We start from the raw sequence: 13,655 nt of genomic DNA, 5'->3' as shown, positions 1-13,655 counted from the left end.
AGAGCATCCGTTTTGGATGAAGAGGGTGTTGTTGGTGAGGCATCACTAGCTCTAACACTAGCTGCTTCAAAATACCAGAATATTGGTTTGCTTACAAGTCTCTATCTTTCCTGGGCTAGGCTTTCCTTTGAATTATAAAATGGAAAAACTTCGTTAGCATCACAACTAGCCTGTTGCTCTATGAACTTCACAAATATACCCTCTCATGTAGCATCTTCAGAGCCAAGATGTCTCTTCTCCTGTTGATCATTCTTTATCAGAATTATTTTCATAGCCTCTTGTACATACGTACTTTGACTATTGCCTCTACAAATAATTGATTTTCATTTATTCAGGTATTAAAACCACTGAGATCAGATACACTAAAATTTAACCACTCTTTAATATGAATTACCTTACCTGCCTTGATTAGCGGCAAAATGGCAGTAATTTTTGTTTTCCTTAATTTACTTGTATTCATCGTCATGGAAACCTTCAGAAACTTGTTCAATTAAATGAATTTCTGCAAACCTATCTCCTGGTGTCAGTTTCTTCCAGGCCCTCGTCAATCTAACACATTTTGCATTATTCAATGCTCATCCACTGGCGGTTAGGACATCTTTTGTATCATAATTTCTCTGGAAAACTTTAAGGGTGTCATTATGGTTAATAAACTCCATGTAAACTCTATTATGTAGTTCCGCTTTAAGTTTTGGACTCATTACTGGCCTACCGGTTGAATTAGTGCTATCGCATTAAGAGGTTAGAATATTTTAAGGACACATTTTATGACCCTAGCTTGTGTTTTGGAGGAATAAGCCATGCATCTGTCAAGAATGAGAACAGCCTTTTAACTCAAGGTTTCCCCCTTGTATGTGTACCATTTTCACTAATGGTACACCAATATGTAGGAGCAATATCCTTAGTTTTGTACATTGAATTGCTCTCTGTGTAACTTTTACAATAACAATTGCCTCCATGCCCTATTTCTGAATGTTTTACAGAATGTGGAACGAGATGATGCTGGTTTCTACGTCTGCTCAGCGCTGAGCGTGGCCGGTTCAGTGATGGCCAAAGCATTCCTGGAAGTTGGAGGGGGTCTTGAAGGGCCAGCTGCCTCCAGGGGTCATCCGCCCCCTTTGATAGCAATTGGACCCTCTGACCAAACCCTGGCCCCTGGCTCCGATGCCTCATTGACCTGCAATGCCGAGGAAGCCCTTGTTGATGGCGAAGATGCACCAGATGGCACTGACCCGCCAGCCGTTCGCTGGGTCAAGGATGGCTCTCCTGTCCCGACCCCTGATGGCACTGGAGGTCGCATTTCCATTCTGAATGGGGGAACTTTACTCGTGAAAGGTATGCTTTACATGACATGCTTGATTTGTCGGAGAGATCAGTTAGCCTCTGCTGCAATTGGTCCATATTCAGGGCTGTCCACTCCCCAGCAACTGCTTGTGTGGATATGAGGAAAGCCATGGCCGCAAACAGAGTGTTACCTCGCTTTTCTAAAAGCCAAAATTCATATTTTTCCTAAATTCATCCCACTTATACACCATATGCCTTTTGCATTTATCAGGCATTGTAATTTAATTTATCCTGTCGTTTGCACTTGAGAAATTAAAAATTTCACCCAGTTTCTGGTGATTAAATTTAAAAGGGCGATAGGCATACTACATTTGACGACTGATGAAACAAATACAATCTGGTTGCATTTCTTCCTCTCCCTAAGGTCACCACGTCAGTTGATCTTCTATTCGGACGTCCTAAAGTTTGTCATTCCATTGGGAGTTGATCTCTGACTATTTTTGCTTTTCTTGTTTCATTCATTCAGTTAATATAGTCTTGTTTCCATTTCAAATCATAGCTCAATTATATTTAAAAAATGTTATTTATACATGTCCTGATATTATTTATTTTTCATATTTGTTTATGTTCTCATATCATATGCTGAACTTTCATGTTTTCTGGCTCATTCAACTCAATATTTTCATTTCTGTTGCCTTCATGGAATGATATGCCAATTTAATGATATTGTGGAAAAACTAAGTGTGGTAATCTCCCCAGAGAATGCTAAAACTTGTCTTATATCATCATATCCCATCAGATGTAAGTTAGAGATATATAGAACCATTGTAGGACAAGTAATTGGAATAAAATACATCGAGATTGCACTGCCAAGTCAAAGAGACTTAAGAGAAAGGTTTGGAAATAAATTAAGGAAGAGAATGAGGTAACAGGAAAACTAAATGGCTCAGTATGGATAAGTTAACTCTAGTAAAGGGAAGCTGAAACAAGAATTAATAAAACAGTAATTAGTTCTATTATGGCACACCCAGCAGAGACAGGCATGACAATCGCATGAATAACCTACGTCTTTCCTAGCACAAAAGAATGAAAATATTGAGGTGAATGGGATCATATCCGTGAATAAGCTTAAACATGGAATATGAATGAATTTATAGAATGTTACTATAGGTATGCGAATTTTCATGTAGATTTAGAAAACAGATTTAATTTTATTCCATTTTGTTACTTATTGCCAACAACTTAGATTCTGTTGGCACCAGAGATTCACATTAATTTGTTGACTTTCACACTTTATAATATCTTTCTCTTCAGGGCCTTTCATTTTCATTTAACTTTGATGTTCTTCGACAACTTCTTATTTGTCAGCGTATGCACTTTGTGCTATCATGATCAAATACTTGCTATCCTGATCACTTTTCTTATCTTGATAGATATGCGATCCTCTGACGCTGGGCTCTACACCTGCATAGCATCTTCCGAGTATGGCGAAACTTCGTGGTCGGCCTCCTTGAAGATCGACGGGTCCTCCGAGAGGAGGCCCATCTTCGTTCCTGACCCGACGGCCATTCCACCCCGTCCCAACCGTCCCCAGGTGCTGAATGCCACCACAAACTCACTCACGGTGGCGTGGGATCCCGTGAACGGGGCCCCTGCCAACCCGATCGTCGGATACACAGTGGAACGGTTCAGTGCCGAGCAGCGCAGTGCCGGGTGGGTGGTATGCGCCCATCGCATCGCCACGACCTCCGCTCTCATATCGGATCTCCGTCCCGGCAGCGCACACATGTTCGTGGTCCGTGCCGAGAACTCGCACGGACTCTCTCCCCCCAGCCACCCCTCCCACTTGACGTACACCCTCGCTGCCGAGGGAAGCATTGTCCCGACAGTGGCAGAGCCGGTGAGTGTTGTCGGGCCCGATTTGGATGAGGCGAGGAAACAGCTGTCGACCAAAGTGGTGGAACTGCGAAGTGTACAGCCAATCAGCTCAACGTCGGTGCGACTTACGTGGGAGGTGAGTGGGGGTGGCCAGGCCTGCATGCCGTCTTGTTCCTCATTCCACGCGGTGCATTTGATTTCCCCCACACACGCACGTGCTGAGTGTCCTCCTTCATTCTGTCCAGAGGGTCATCCTAAAAATGTTATTTGCACTGTAGTTTTTACATTGCAATTGGCTAACTAATAGTCCTGGCCTGTGGTTTTATTTTTATTTCAGTTCTAGTCATCGTTAGTCCATTGATTCCAGTTCAATAATTCTGTTCTTTCAAAGCACCCGATTGAACTATCCTCATAATGTGGCCAATAGTTGAGGAAAATGGAGAATGCAAACAGTTGTTTCATGCTGTTTTACTGAATGATGAACTCTGTGAAAATGTTGTGAAATTTGTCTGTTTAATATTATAACTGAATTGCTATAAGTGTTTAAATATTGCTTTGTGATGCAACGTTATCCCTGCAAAAGAAATTCATCAAAGAGAAAATCCTATGCAACCCTATTTATTGCCAGTGACAATGGGCAACCCTGCCTTACACCTCTTCCTAACACTGCCCATCCGGACTCCCCGTTCCCCACTCGCACCTGAGCAGTCTGAGACATGTACAGGTTGCGGATTAGCCTCCTTTCCCTCCAATCTATTCCTATTTTCTCCAATATAGTCATTAGTTTTTTCCAATCCACTCTATCAAATGCTTTTTCGAAATCTACGAAACAGGCAAATACCTCCTGGTTGTGTTCTATATTCCTCTCAATTAATAATCTCATTACTGCAATGGCATCACGCGTACCTCTCCCATTCCTCAACCCAAACTGATCATCCCCTAAGTAATCATTTGCCCTACTCTCTATCCTTTTGTTTATGATCCTGAGAACAACTTTCCCTGCATGGGATATCAAACTTATTGTCCTTATAGTCCTCACATGATGTAGCCTTTACCTTTTTCGGAATAGGAACTATCACTTATCTCACAAAGTCTTCAGGCCAGATTCCTTCCTCATAGGTACTGCGAATCAGCCCATATAGCCTCTTCCTCCCACATTTTCCTAAACATTTCAGTAGTTCCGCAGGAATATTGTATACTATTGTATACCCCCATGACCTTATTTGATTTAATCTCCCTTAATGGCCTTTCTATTTTATCATCAAGTATGCCTGGACTTCATCAATCTTCAGCTATCTTCATTTACGTCACGTTCTCTTTTTATGTCTTATCTTGTAGGCTTAAGTTCTTTACCATACACTTTTTCTCTTTATTCCTTCCATCTGTCTTGGATCTTTTCTGGTTAAATCAGTATTTTACCTGACGTATCTATAATTATTAAAACAGATTTTCCCTTCTTACTTCCCGACAGTGTTCTAACCTTCTTGTATAGTCCACCCTTCCTCTGAAAAACTTGTTCCAACCATATTATTCGAACACGTGTTGTGTTATTTTTTGCAAATACTCTTTTATTTTGATTACCAACCACCTTCTCTTGTACATTACATACCAGAGAAGTGGAGTATATCCACATATTAGAGGTGCACCAGAGTATACTTGTTGAAAAAAATGGTATGATATTATGATAGGTAATAGCATAGTCAATTATTGGAAATTCCATCGATTAGGATAATTACACTTTGTCATGTGCCATAAAGATATTCTCTTGCTTGGTTCTTTCTTAACATTCTGGTTTGTTGATTTGTTCTTTTTTAGATTCTGACTGCCAGCCGATTTGTCGAGGGTCTCTATGTAAGGTATCGTGACATTTCTAGTGGATCTCAGAAGTTCCACATTGTCACCGTATTGAATGCTGGGGCTACAAGTTATATGGTGGCTAACCTAAGGAAGTACACAAAGTATGAATTCTTCTTGGTGCCATTCTACAAGTCAGTGGAAGGCAGGCCTTCGAATGCCAGGACCGTGAGGACGCTGGAAGATGGTGAGTGTCGCTCTTTTACGTTTTCATGGTTTGAATGTGCACTGCCTTCAGGAGTGAATTTGCGGAGCAGTGCCCTGCTCTTTGTTGTAAGTTAGGGAACTCTTTTTGCTCGTTTTGTTGAACATTATGGCTTTTCTTTTCAGTGCCGTCCGCACCACCTGAAAACGTCCAAGTTGGCATGCTCAATTCATCGGCCGCCTTTGTCCGTTGGTCCCCTCCTCCACCGCAGCACCACAATGGAATTTTGGCCGGGTATAAGGTGAGTGGACGTGCTGCAGTAAAGCTCTCGATTTCTTGTTTTCAGTGATTATACTCTCACTTCACACAGGACCTCAAAATTATCATTCACTCACAATTATCACATTAATGGAATACTTTGGGTTTCTGAAAAAAAGTATCACGTCACATGTGAAAAATGTTATGCATTAATATGCTGAAAATGCAGTAAACTCTGGATTATTCGTTTTGAAAATTATCAGTACTACTCTTTCCCTTCCCAGCACCTGAAAATTTTAACAAAATTACAATTGTGAAGATAAATAAATGCCTTTGGAAACTTCTATATTCTTTTTTTAATACAATTTTGTTATTTCCAAAATAAACATTTTGCAATAGTATTTAATGTTTCAAACTAAACATTTTCGTACTATGTGTACTTTCCCATTATCATTTCTCTCACATTCATTAGTACTGAGAATTCCATATTCTCTTTCAAGGCCAGAGCGAGTATATTTAATTTTGCTGTGCAACAATAAGTCATTCACTGTCTACATTTCCATTATTCTAATCAGTATATTGTCTGATGAATGTGAATCCACTTTAGCGATTGGTTTTTGAAATTCATACTTTGTCAGTAACTTGGTTTTTCCTGGCTTTCGTGATTTGTTTAGTTTCCCGAAGAAAATATTGCCGCATCCATTTTCTCAACTGCTCCACCTTGTGCCCCCCTAATAATAACAAAACACTCTCCCTTCTCTTGAGAGCCTTGTTCCCTCGAGATTGGTTCCCTCGCAACAGAGTCCACTTACCAATTGCGTCTTTTACAGATTCAAGTCCGTGGAAACGGGAGTCGAGTCCTCGCCCAAATGACCCTCAATGCTTCGACCACATCGGTCCTGCTGCACAACCTGACGGCGGGGCAGTGGTACTCGACACGCGTGGTGCCATTCACGAGAATCGGCACGGGTCCCTTCTCCCCCCCTGTCTCCCTCCTGGTCGACCCGCGAATGGTTGCCACTGCGCCGGGCGATGGCAAGGAAGCCGCGGAGGGCATCGGGGAGGGGACAGGGGGGGGCGAGCCATCTGGCGTGGTGCGTGAAACATGGTTCCTGGTGCTGGTTGGCGCTGGTGTGGCCGGGAGTTTGGCTGTTCTCGTGGCAACCGTTTACTTGAAGCGAAGGCAGGCATTGAAGAAGGAACTCGGACATCTTAGTGGTGAGTCACATTCCAACCAACTCTATAGTGTGGTATATTTATCAAGAATTTTGCTCGTGCAATTTATGTTTACGTGACTGAATGGACCATTTTTAGTAATCCAGATAAATGGTCTTTAACCCTTGTTAAGGGTCCTTCAAACTGTGCGTAAAAAAAGTACGCAAGCTTACTGTCATTGGCATGATGCTTAAGATATGGGAGCCATCAGTGAAAATAAAATAATAAAAACGGTCAATCTTTTTTTGCCATTTTATGATATCTGTCTGCTATTTAACTTCATTTTTGGTCATCACTTTCACTGGCCATGCAAGGTGTTCTTCTTCTTTCGTCCTTTTCAATTTTATTATTTATAAACCTAACTTTTTGCACATGATTTTTCTAAAATGCTTTAGTTCCAGTGGTGAATGCGAATGACATAGCGCAGCTCAACCTGATGCATGGTAAGGAGACACTCTGGATTGACCGCGGTTGGCGCCTTGCGGATTGTGGGGCCGGTGGTGGAGGTGGTGCCCCTTTGCCTGGAGATACCGACTACCTTGGGGTGGAGGAGAAAGAGGGTCCCCCCGGGGCCCTTGGCCTCCCTGTCACTGCCGAGACTGGTCTCTTAGACTGCCGTCCATGCAATGACCCGGGGTCTTCCGGCACTGCCACTACTGACTACGCCGAAGTTGATACGAGGAACCTCACCACGTTTTATGGGAGGAGGGAGCCAGGAGTTGGTGGCCACTCCGAGCCGCCAGCGCCATATGCCACGACCACATTGCTCGGCTCAGTCTCCCACTGTGGAGAGCGAGGGAATGGGGGATGCCAGGTGAGCCGCCCCCTCCTCCCAGGAATAGGGCGGTCAACCCTCAAACTAAGGCCCATGCCGAGAGTCACATATCCAACATCACCTTTCCCTAGGTTCGCCATTCGAACAAAGGCAAAGGGATGCCACTCTCGGCAAGATTGCTATTTGTTGGGATCCCCTTATTGTTTTCCAATTCTCTTTTCAATCATTGAATGCTCGTGAGGCATTTCATCAAGTATTCTTGGTGGGGCATTAAATTCTTCCCGCTATACCCTTGGGCATATTTTGTGACGTAATGGGATGCACTTTTTCTTTAGTAAGGGTTAAAAAAAAAATCACCTCTGAGTCGTATACAACATATTAGATGGTTTGTAATAATTTTCATTTCTGAATATGGCATCTCCTGAAGTGGGTCTGTGTTGATGTGCTGTGAACTTGGGTGACTTTGATCTTTTAAATTACATGCCATCAGTGAAAATGTAGCGTGGGTGGAATGAAAAACATATCGATCTTAAATTGGTGAATATTTTCTAATTCATGTGATCACTTTTTTGTTTAGGAAATCAGGAATGATAAAATTTGTGTTTACAGTTTTAATACTTCCTTACTTATGAATGCAAGTGGATTACCTTTGTGAAAATGTTAACATAGTATTAGTCTCCCTTTCTGATTCTCGGTCATTTTTGTTTTTACTTGGCACCGTAAATGTTTTTTTCTCGAGAATCTTATATATTCTTAAATAAATAAACATATGATGGCGCATATTATGTATGCTTGGGAGATAAGTAGTATTTAATTTCAAATTCAGCCTAGTGGCTCATGTGTGGCCCACTAACTCATTTGTTGATGCGGGGAAGGTGTTGAAGGTGTGTCAGCCATCTTGCCTCTGTTAATAGAGTTTGTTACAGAAATCAGATGGGTGACTTTATTTCAGTAAAAAGGTTTGGAAACATGAGGTGGAGGCATAAAAGAACAGGTGTAGTATGTGGTGATGAATGGCTGGGGAGAAAAAAACAAAAGTTTAGCTTCCAGAGAAGATATTAGGCAAATAATTTCAAAGGCATTCATTGTACATCTTTGTCATGTATATTTTTCATGTTCAATGCATGGTTTTTAGATTTTAAAAGCTTACAACTAGGATTATAGGTGTTTAGTATTCATATCATTCAGTTGTATAATTATTTGTAATGGTTCTCTCGTAGGATAATGGAATGCCATTTTCCGATATGGGTCGCTCAGACACGCATCACTCTGGCTCTAGTGACTCGTACTCCAAAACAAGTCAGTCATGTTCAGATGCAAATAATGAACAGCATAGTCATCAAGGAGGAAGAGCAGGAAGTCCATCGTGTGGTGCTTCGGGACCAGCTTGCATTGGTGAGTTGTTGTATTTCAGAAGTGAAAGCATTCTGACTATCTCTGCAAATATCTTCACCCATGCTCGTTAAAGCATCCCCAAGGCCCCTGCTAATTAGGCTGCCTTTAGGAAGCATATAATTAGTACGAATACTTCAAAATGTTTGTGCTAACATTGAATTTATTAATTTTCTCCATTGTTATTGGGAAGGAAAATTTTATTTGTGTTCTTTTCAGTAGAATAGGTCCAGTTCTCATTCAATCTCAAAAAGACTATATTTTCAACTTGAACAGGTTAACAATCAAGCAAAGAGTAATATTCAAATTTCTTTCATTTATTTATTCCATGCAATTACACCTGCACCCAAATTTGGAAGAATTCCTAATTTAAAAAATTAAGATATTGACATCTGTAATGTGCTTTATTTTTATTTTATGCCTGGCCATTGGTGTTACTTCATAAATAACAAACATGAAAGATTTTGTTATTAATAATATATTACACTAAAAATACAGATGATTATCACATAATCTAGACTAGTGAAAAGTGTGCCAAAAAATATATATTTTATCAGTGAATAAAGGAATACTTGAATTTATTCAAGTGTAACCAATTGAAAAGTGAAACAAAACAAACTTAGGCTTGTAAATGTTTTTTTTTTTTTTTTTAAAGGTTCATTGAACACATTCAAGAAAAATATGAATACGCCCGTAAAAAATAGAAATGAACTGTAGACATTTGTGTGTTTCTGTAATCTATTGTGCTTGACTGATGTGCATTTACATGACTCTGTTCACAATAGATGATCACCGTCGACAGCAGAGGGGTTGCCCTGAAGAGTGGTACCTCCGCGGCATGGGGGGGCGCTGGGTGCCCCCATCTGGTGGTGCTTCTCTGCCCAATTGGTCTGAGTTCCTGCCCCCTCCACCGGATCATCCTCCACCCTCGGGGGGCAATTCAACGTGCGGAATGCCCGGAGGAAATCAGGTTCACCCTTCCAGTCACCCAGCTAGTCGGGTATGTCGTGATCAATGCACTGTGTTTTTCTTTAATGTGTATGCTCTCTTTTAAAGCAATTCTGTCTAAATGTACCCGTATTTTTTTGCTTTTCTTTGTATATAACGACTCCTATGGCATGTATGATCAGTAGGCAATAGATTATTATTATAATTATTATTGGTGCTCTAAACCACTAAATCTTACATGGCCTGCTAATGTTTTGTATGCTTAGTTTTGTGAAACTTGAAGTTGTTTCAGCGTTAGAGTTGGCACATAATGAATTCAATATTCAAAGAACTGCGAGAGATGCTTTGACAGTGACTTTTAATGGGGTTGTCCACTAATATGCATTAAAATACAACAGCATCAAAGTGTAAATAATGTTTGTCTTGGCCAGGATTTGAACCCAGATCCGTTGATGTCCGGTGAAGTATTTTTTCAACCAGTTAAGCTACCAAGGCGTCCTCTAATACCTCGAAATTTTTCGCTAGTTTCTTTGAATTTGTCTAAGGCAAAACATTGTGGTTGAATGTTCGTTTAACCTCATGGATTGTAAAACTATGGATACATGGCTACAAATACCTGTTTCATTGTATTCACAGTATTCCATCATAGTATCTTGTTCCTTTAAAGCTCTCAACATTTTGAAGCATAAGAGAATGCCTTGGAAGCTTAACTGGCATTTGACCAAATATCAAAGCATCTGGGTTCGAATCCTGGTCTAGGTGAATGATTTTTGCACTTTGAAATTGATGCATTTCAAATTTAATGTTGATAGTGAATACTAAATGGTTTGAACGAAAAGTAAAAGTTACCTAATTTGAATTACTAATGGAGTTAACTGACCTGGTTTGGTGCAGAGGATAGATACAAAAATAGATCATCTCTTGACACTCCCCGTCGCATTTGTTATTCCCCTGCCACTTCATAACTCTCCCTTCACCAGCAAACTGCAATAACATCCAGATTCATTTTGGTCTTGTCTCATGAGTCAGGAACTACGCTAGTTTGTATAAATACCAGCAATTATTCACAGATGAAAGGAGTTTGTAATTTTTCACCGACTTTGTTTTCAGGTACATTGGGTTTCACCGACTTGTCGCTAGTTGGTGAAATGCCTTGTACCTTAAAATGAATTCTGGAAGAAAATTAAAAATTCTTTCAAGATGGCCTTCACACAATTCCACGCAGTAAAGCCTGAAAGTGTGAAGTATATTATTCACAGAGTTTAAATGAGTGTTAGGGTGGAATTTGGATCAACAGAATGGTGATGAAATGAACTCTGGAAAGTGAATAAATTAAATTGTCAATTTTTTGTGACTTGATTAAGTCCAATCATCCCAAACGTTTCAGCATTGGCATTCATCCAAAGGGACTTTGGTTTCTTTCCCCATTGCTCACCTCATGCTGCTGCAATTTCTAATGCTTTCATTACAGATGCAGTCATCTGATCCATCCGTGATATCTGGCGGATCTTTATCCGGGGGAGTGTCAGGGGGGCGTCCAACGGGAGGAGACGTGCCCAGCGGGAGCCGGGCCCCTCCCCCCCCCACTCGAGGCGGCCAGTCGAACCGTGGCTCTCGATCGAGGAGGAGTGGTGGAGGGGGAAGGAGGGAGACGCCCTCACACCATCCACCGCCCATACCGCGGTTCCCTCCTGGCTTCAGCACGGGCGGGAGGTCTTCATCCCCACGCAGTGACTGCGCCAGTCCCACGGACCACCACTACCGCGCGCCATCGTCCGACCGGACGGATCACCGAGGGCACTCGCACTGCCGTGAGGACGGCATGGGGCACTCCTCGCCCTCATCCTCATCGTCCTGTTGCGGTGGCGAGACGACGGGCCCGGGGTCGTGCTCTTGCAGCGAGGGAGAGGGCGTGGGTGCGGGGCAGCTGGCCGACGACTCAGTCTCTGCCTTCTACGCCGATGTGGAGTTTGCTCCCATGATTGTGATGCAGTCGTCAAGGCCAGGGGATCCAGGTCTGGAGGTGGGTCAACCCTGCGCGCAAGGATTTCACAACCCCCCTTGATTCAAATTAATTACAGTTTGGGTGGACTGGGTTGCAAATTGGGGAAGATTAATGGCGGGAAAGGTCAACTGTCAATTATGAATCAACGGCAGATGAGGAAACCGATGCAAATGTGTGTGTGTGTATGTGTCTTTAGACAAGGACACAGTGTTTGTACTGTGGAAATTCTTCAAAATATGGCAAACATTTAATAAACAAGAAATGGCCTAATTGGGATATGTGGCACTATGTCCCAAAAGTAGTAGGACTGAGTCGATCAAAAAAAGGCATTGCCAGAATTTACATATACAATCTCTCAAAAGTCTTTGAAGTAGCACCCTCCAAACACTGCTGCCAGTGGGTTTCCTGGAAGGTGGTGCCTGGAGTGCTGCCGAGGGCCCTCATCACGGCCTCTTGTAATGCTTCCACGGAGCCATTAGTGATTCTATTTCAGCACGGATTTGATTCGGGGAAGAGGAAGAAGTCTGGTGGGGCAAAATCAGGGCCGTAGGGTGGCTGGAGCAGGGTCGAGAAATTCTTGGCAAAGCTCAGGTGCAAGTTTCCTTTTGTTCGTCCGAGACAACTCACGGCAATAAACTCCCCCCCCCCACACGCACACACACGCACGCCTTTCCCATGCCCACGTTTTTGATCACAAGTCGATGCACATCACTTTTAGGCATGCCAAGTTCATCACAAAACCATGCCAACGCTTGATCCATTGGATCCCTGCCCAGCAAAGTCTTAACTCTTTTTCGGGATTTTCATCACTTTTTGAGGTCAAAGGGCATCCCGATGATCGTTCGTCCTCTCTGCCCTCCAGAAACAACTTATGCCATTCAAAAACACCCAATCCACTCATTGTATTATCTCCATAAGCCGCCTTGAGCATGGAGTCTCTGTCCTGGTTTTGCCCAGTTATACTACCTTGATCAAAAAGTTCCCGGAATAACCACCGTGTGGCGCTCCCATCGTTCCGATTTGAGTTCTGTTTTTTTTGTTAAATTGGTACATCTGTTGTTGATATTCCCTTTAAATCTTAGTGTCATAACTTGACATTTGCAAAAGTTACGTAGCCAAGAGTACATCTATCTCTGTGTGTGTTGGCGATTTTTTACAATTTCAGAAATGGATTTAAATTTGCAACAACGAACTTGTATTAAATTTTGCGTAAAAAACGGATTTAGTGGCGCACGGACGTTGGAAATGTTGGAAAAGTGTTTCGGCAACGATTCTCTAAAAAAAATGGTCGTTTACCAGTGGCACGAGCGGTTCAGAAGTGGTCGTGAGTCAATCAAAGATGATGAACGCAGTGGCAGACCATCGACATCGAAAGTCGGTGAAAAAATTGATAAAGTAAAAGAAATGTTGGTCAATAACCACAAATTAACCATCAGAGAAATAGCGGAGGACTTGAACATTGCCTATGGATCCGCCCAAGACATTGTGGTTAATGATTTGGGTTTCCGTCGTGTAGCAGCAAAGTTGGTGCCAAAAGACCTCAATTTCATGCAAAAAAGAGACCGTGTTGACGTCGCAAAAGACATGATTTGCGAGGCTGAATCCGATCCCACATTCATCAAAAGGATCATTACTGGAGACGAGACGTGGGTTTATGAGTACGACACGCAATCCAGACATCAGGCAAGTGAATGGCGTTCACCAAATGAGCCGAGACCAAAAAAACCACGTCGTTTTCAGTCAAAAAAGAAGGCAATGCTGACGGTTTTCATGGATTACAACGGTGTAGTGCATCATGAATTTTTGCCAGAAGGCCAGACAGTAAACAAAGAGTATTATTTGGGCGTTATGAGACGTTTGCGTGAAGCAATTCGCCGAAAGAGACCAGAAATGTGGGCAGA

General features: G+C 42.2%; 1 protein-coding gene across 2 annotated transcripts in view; it reads left to right on the top strand.

Moving 5' to 3' along the window:
- LOC139695710 (protein sax-3-like) overlaps nt 1-13,655 on the top strand; it is a 214,842-nt gene that overhangs the window by 194,596 nt on the left and 6,591 nt on the right. The window contains exons 6-14 of one of the 2 annotated variants that reach the window (XM_071594496.1): nt 984-1,335; nt 2,718-3,298; nt 4,978-5,203; nt 5,347-5,462; nt 6,250-6,637; nt 7,036-7,448; nt 8,630-8,804; nt 9,587-9,801; nt 11,221-11,772. In XM_071594496.1, coding sequence (XP_071450597.1) covers nt 984-1,335; nt 2,718-3,298; nt 4,978-5,203; nt 5,347-5,462; nt 6,250-6,637; nt 7,036-7,448; nt 8,630-8,804; nt 9,587-9,801; nt 11,221-11,772 — 3,018 coding nt within the window. Of the gene's footprint in view, nt 1-983; nt 1,336-2,717; nt 3,299-4,977; nt 5,204-5,346; nt 5,463-6,249; nt 6,638-7,029; nt 7,449-8,629; nt 8,805-9,586; nt 9,802-11,220; nt 11,773-13,655 lie in introns of both variants that reach the window. The other variant, XM_071594495.1, reaches the window with a different exon arrangement.

The sequence above is a fragment of the Hetaerina americana genome, unplaced genomic scaffold (assembly GCF_022747635.1).
Source record: "Hetaerina americana unplaced genomic scaffold, ioHetAmer1.1.p SCAF_62, whole genome shotgun sequence".
Lineage (NCBI taxonomy): Eukaryota > Metazoa > Arthropoda > Insecta > Odonata > Calopterygidae > Hetaerina > Hetaerina americana.
Note: the sequence above shows the minus strand (reverse complement) of the source record. Positions and strands in the feature narration are given on the sequence as shown.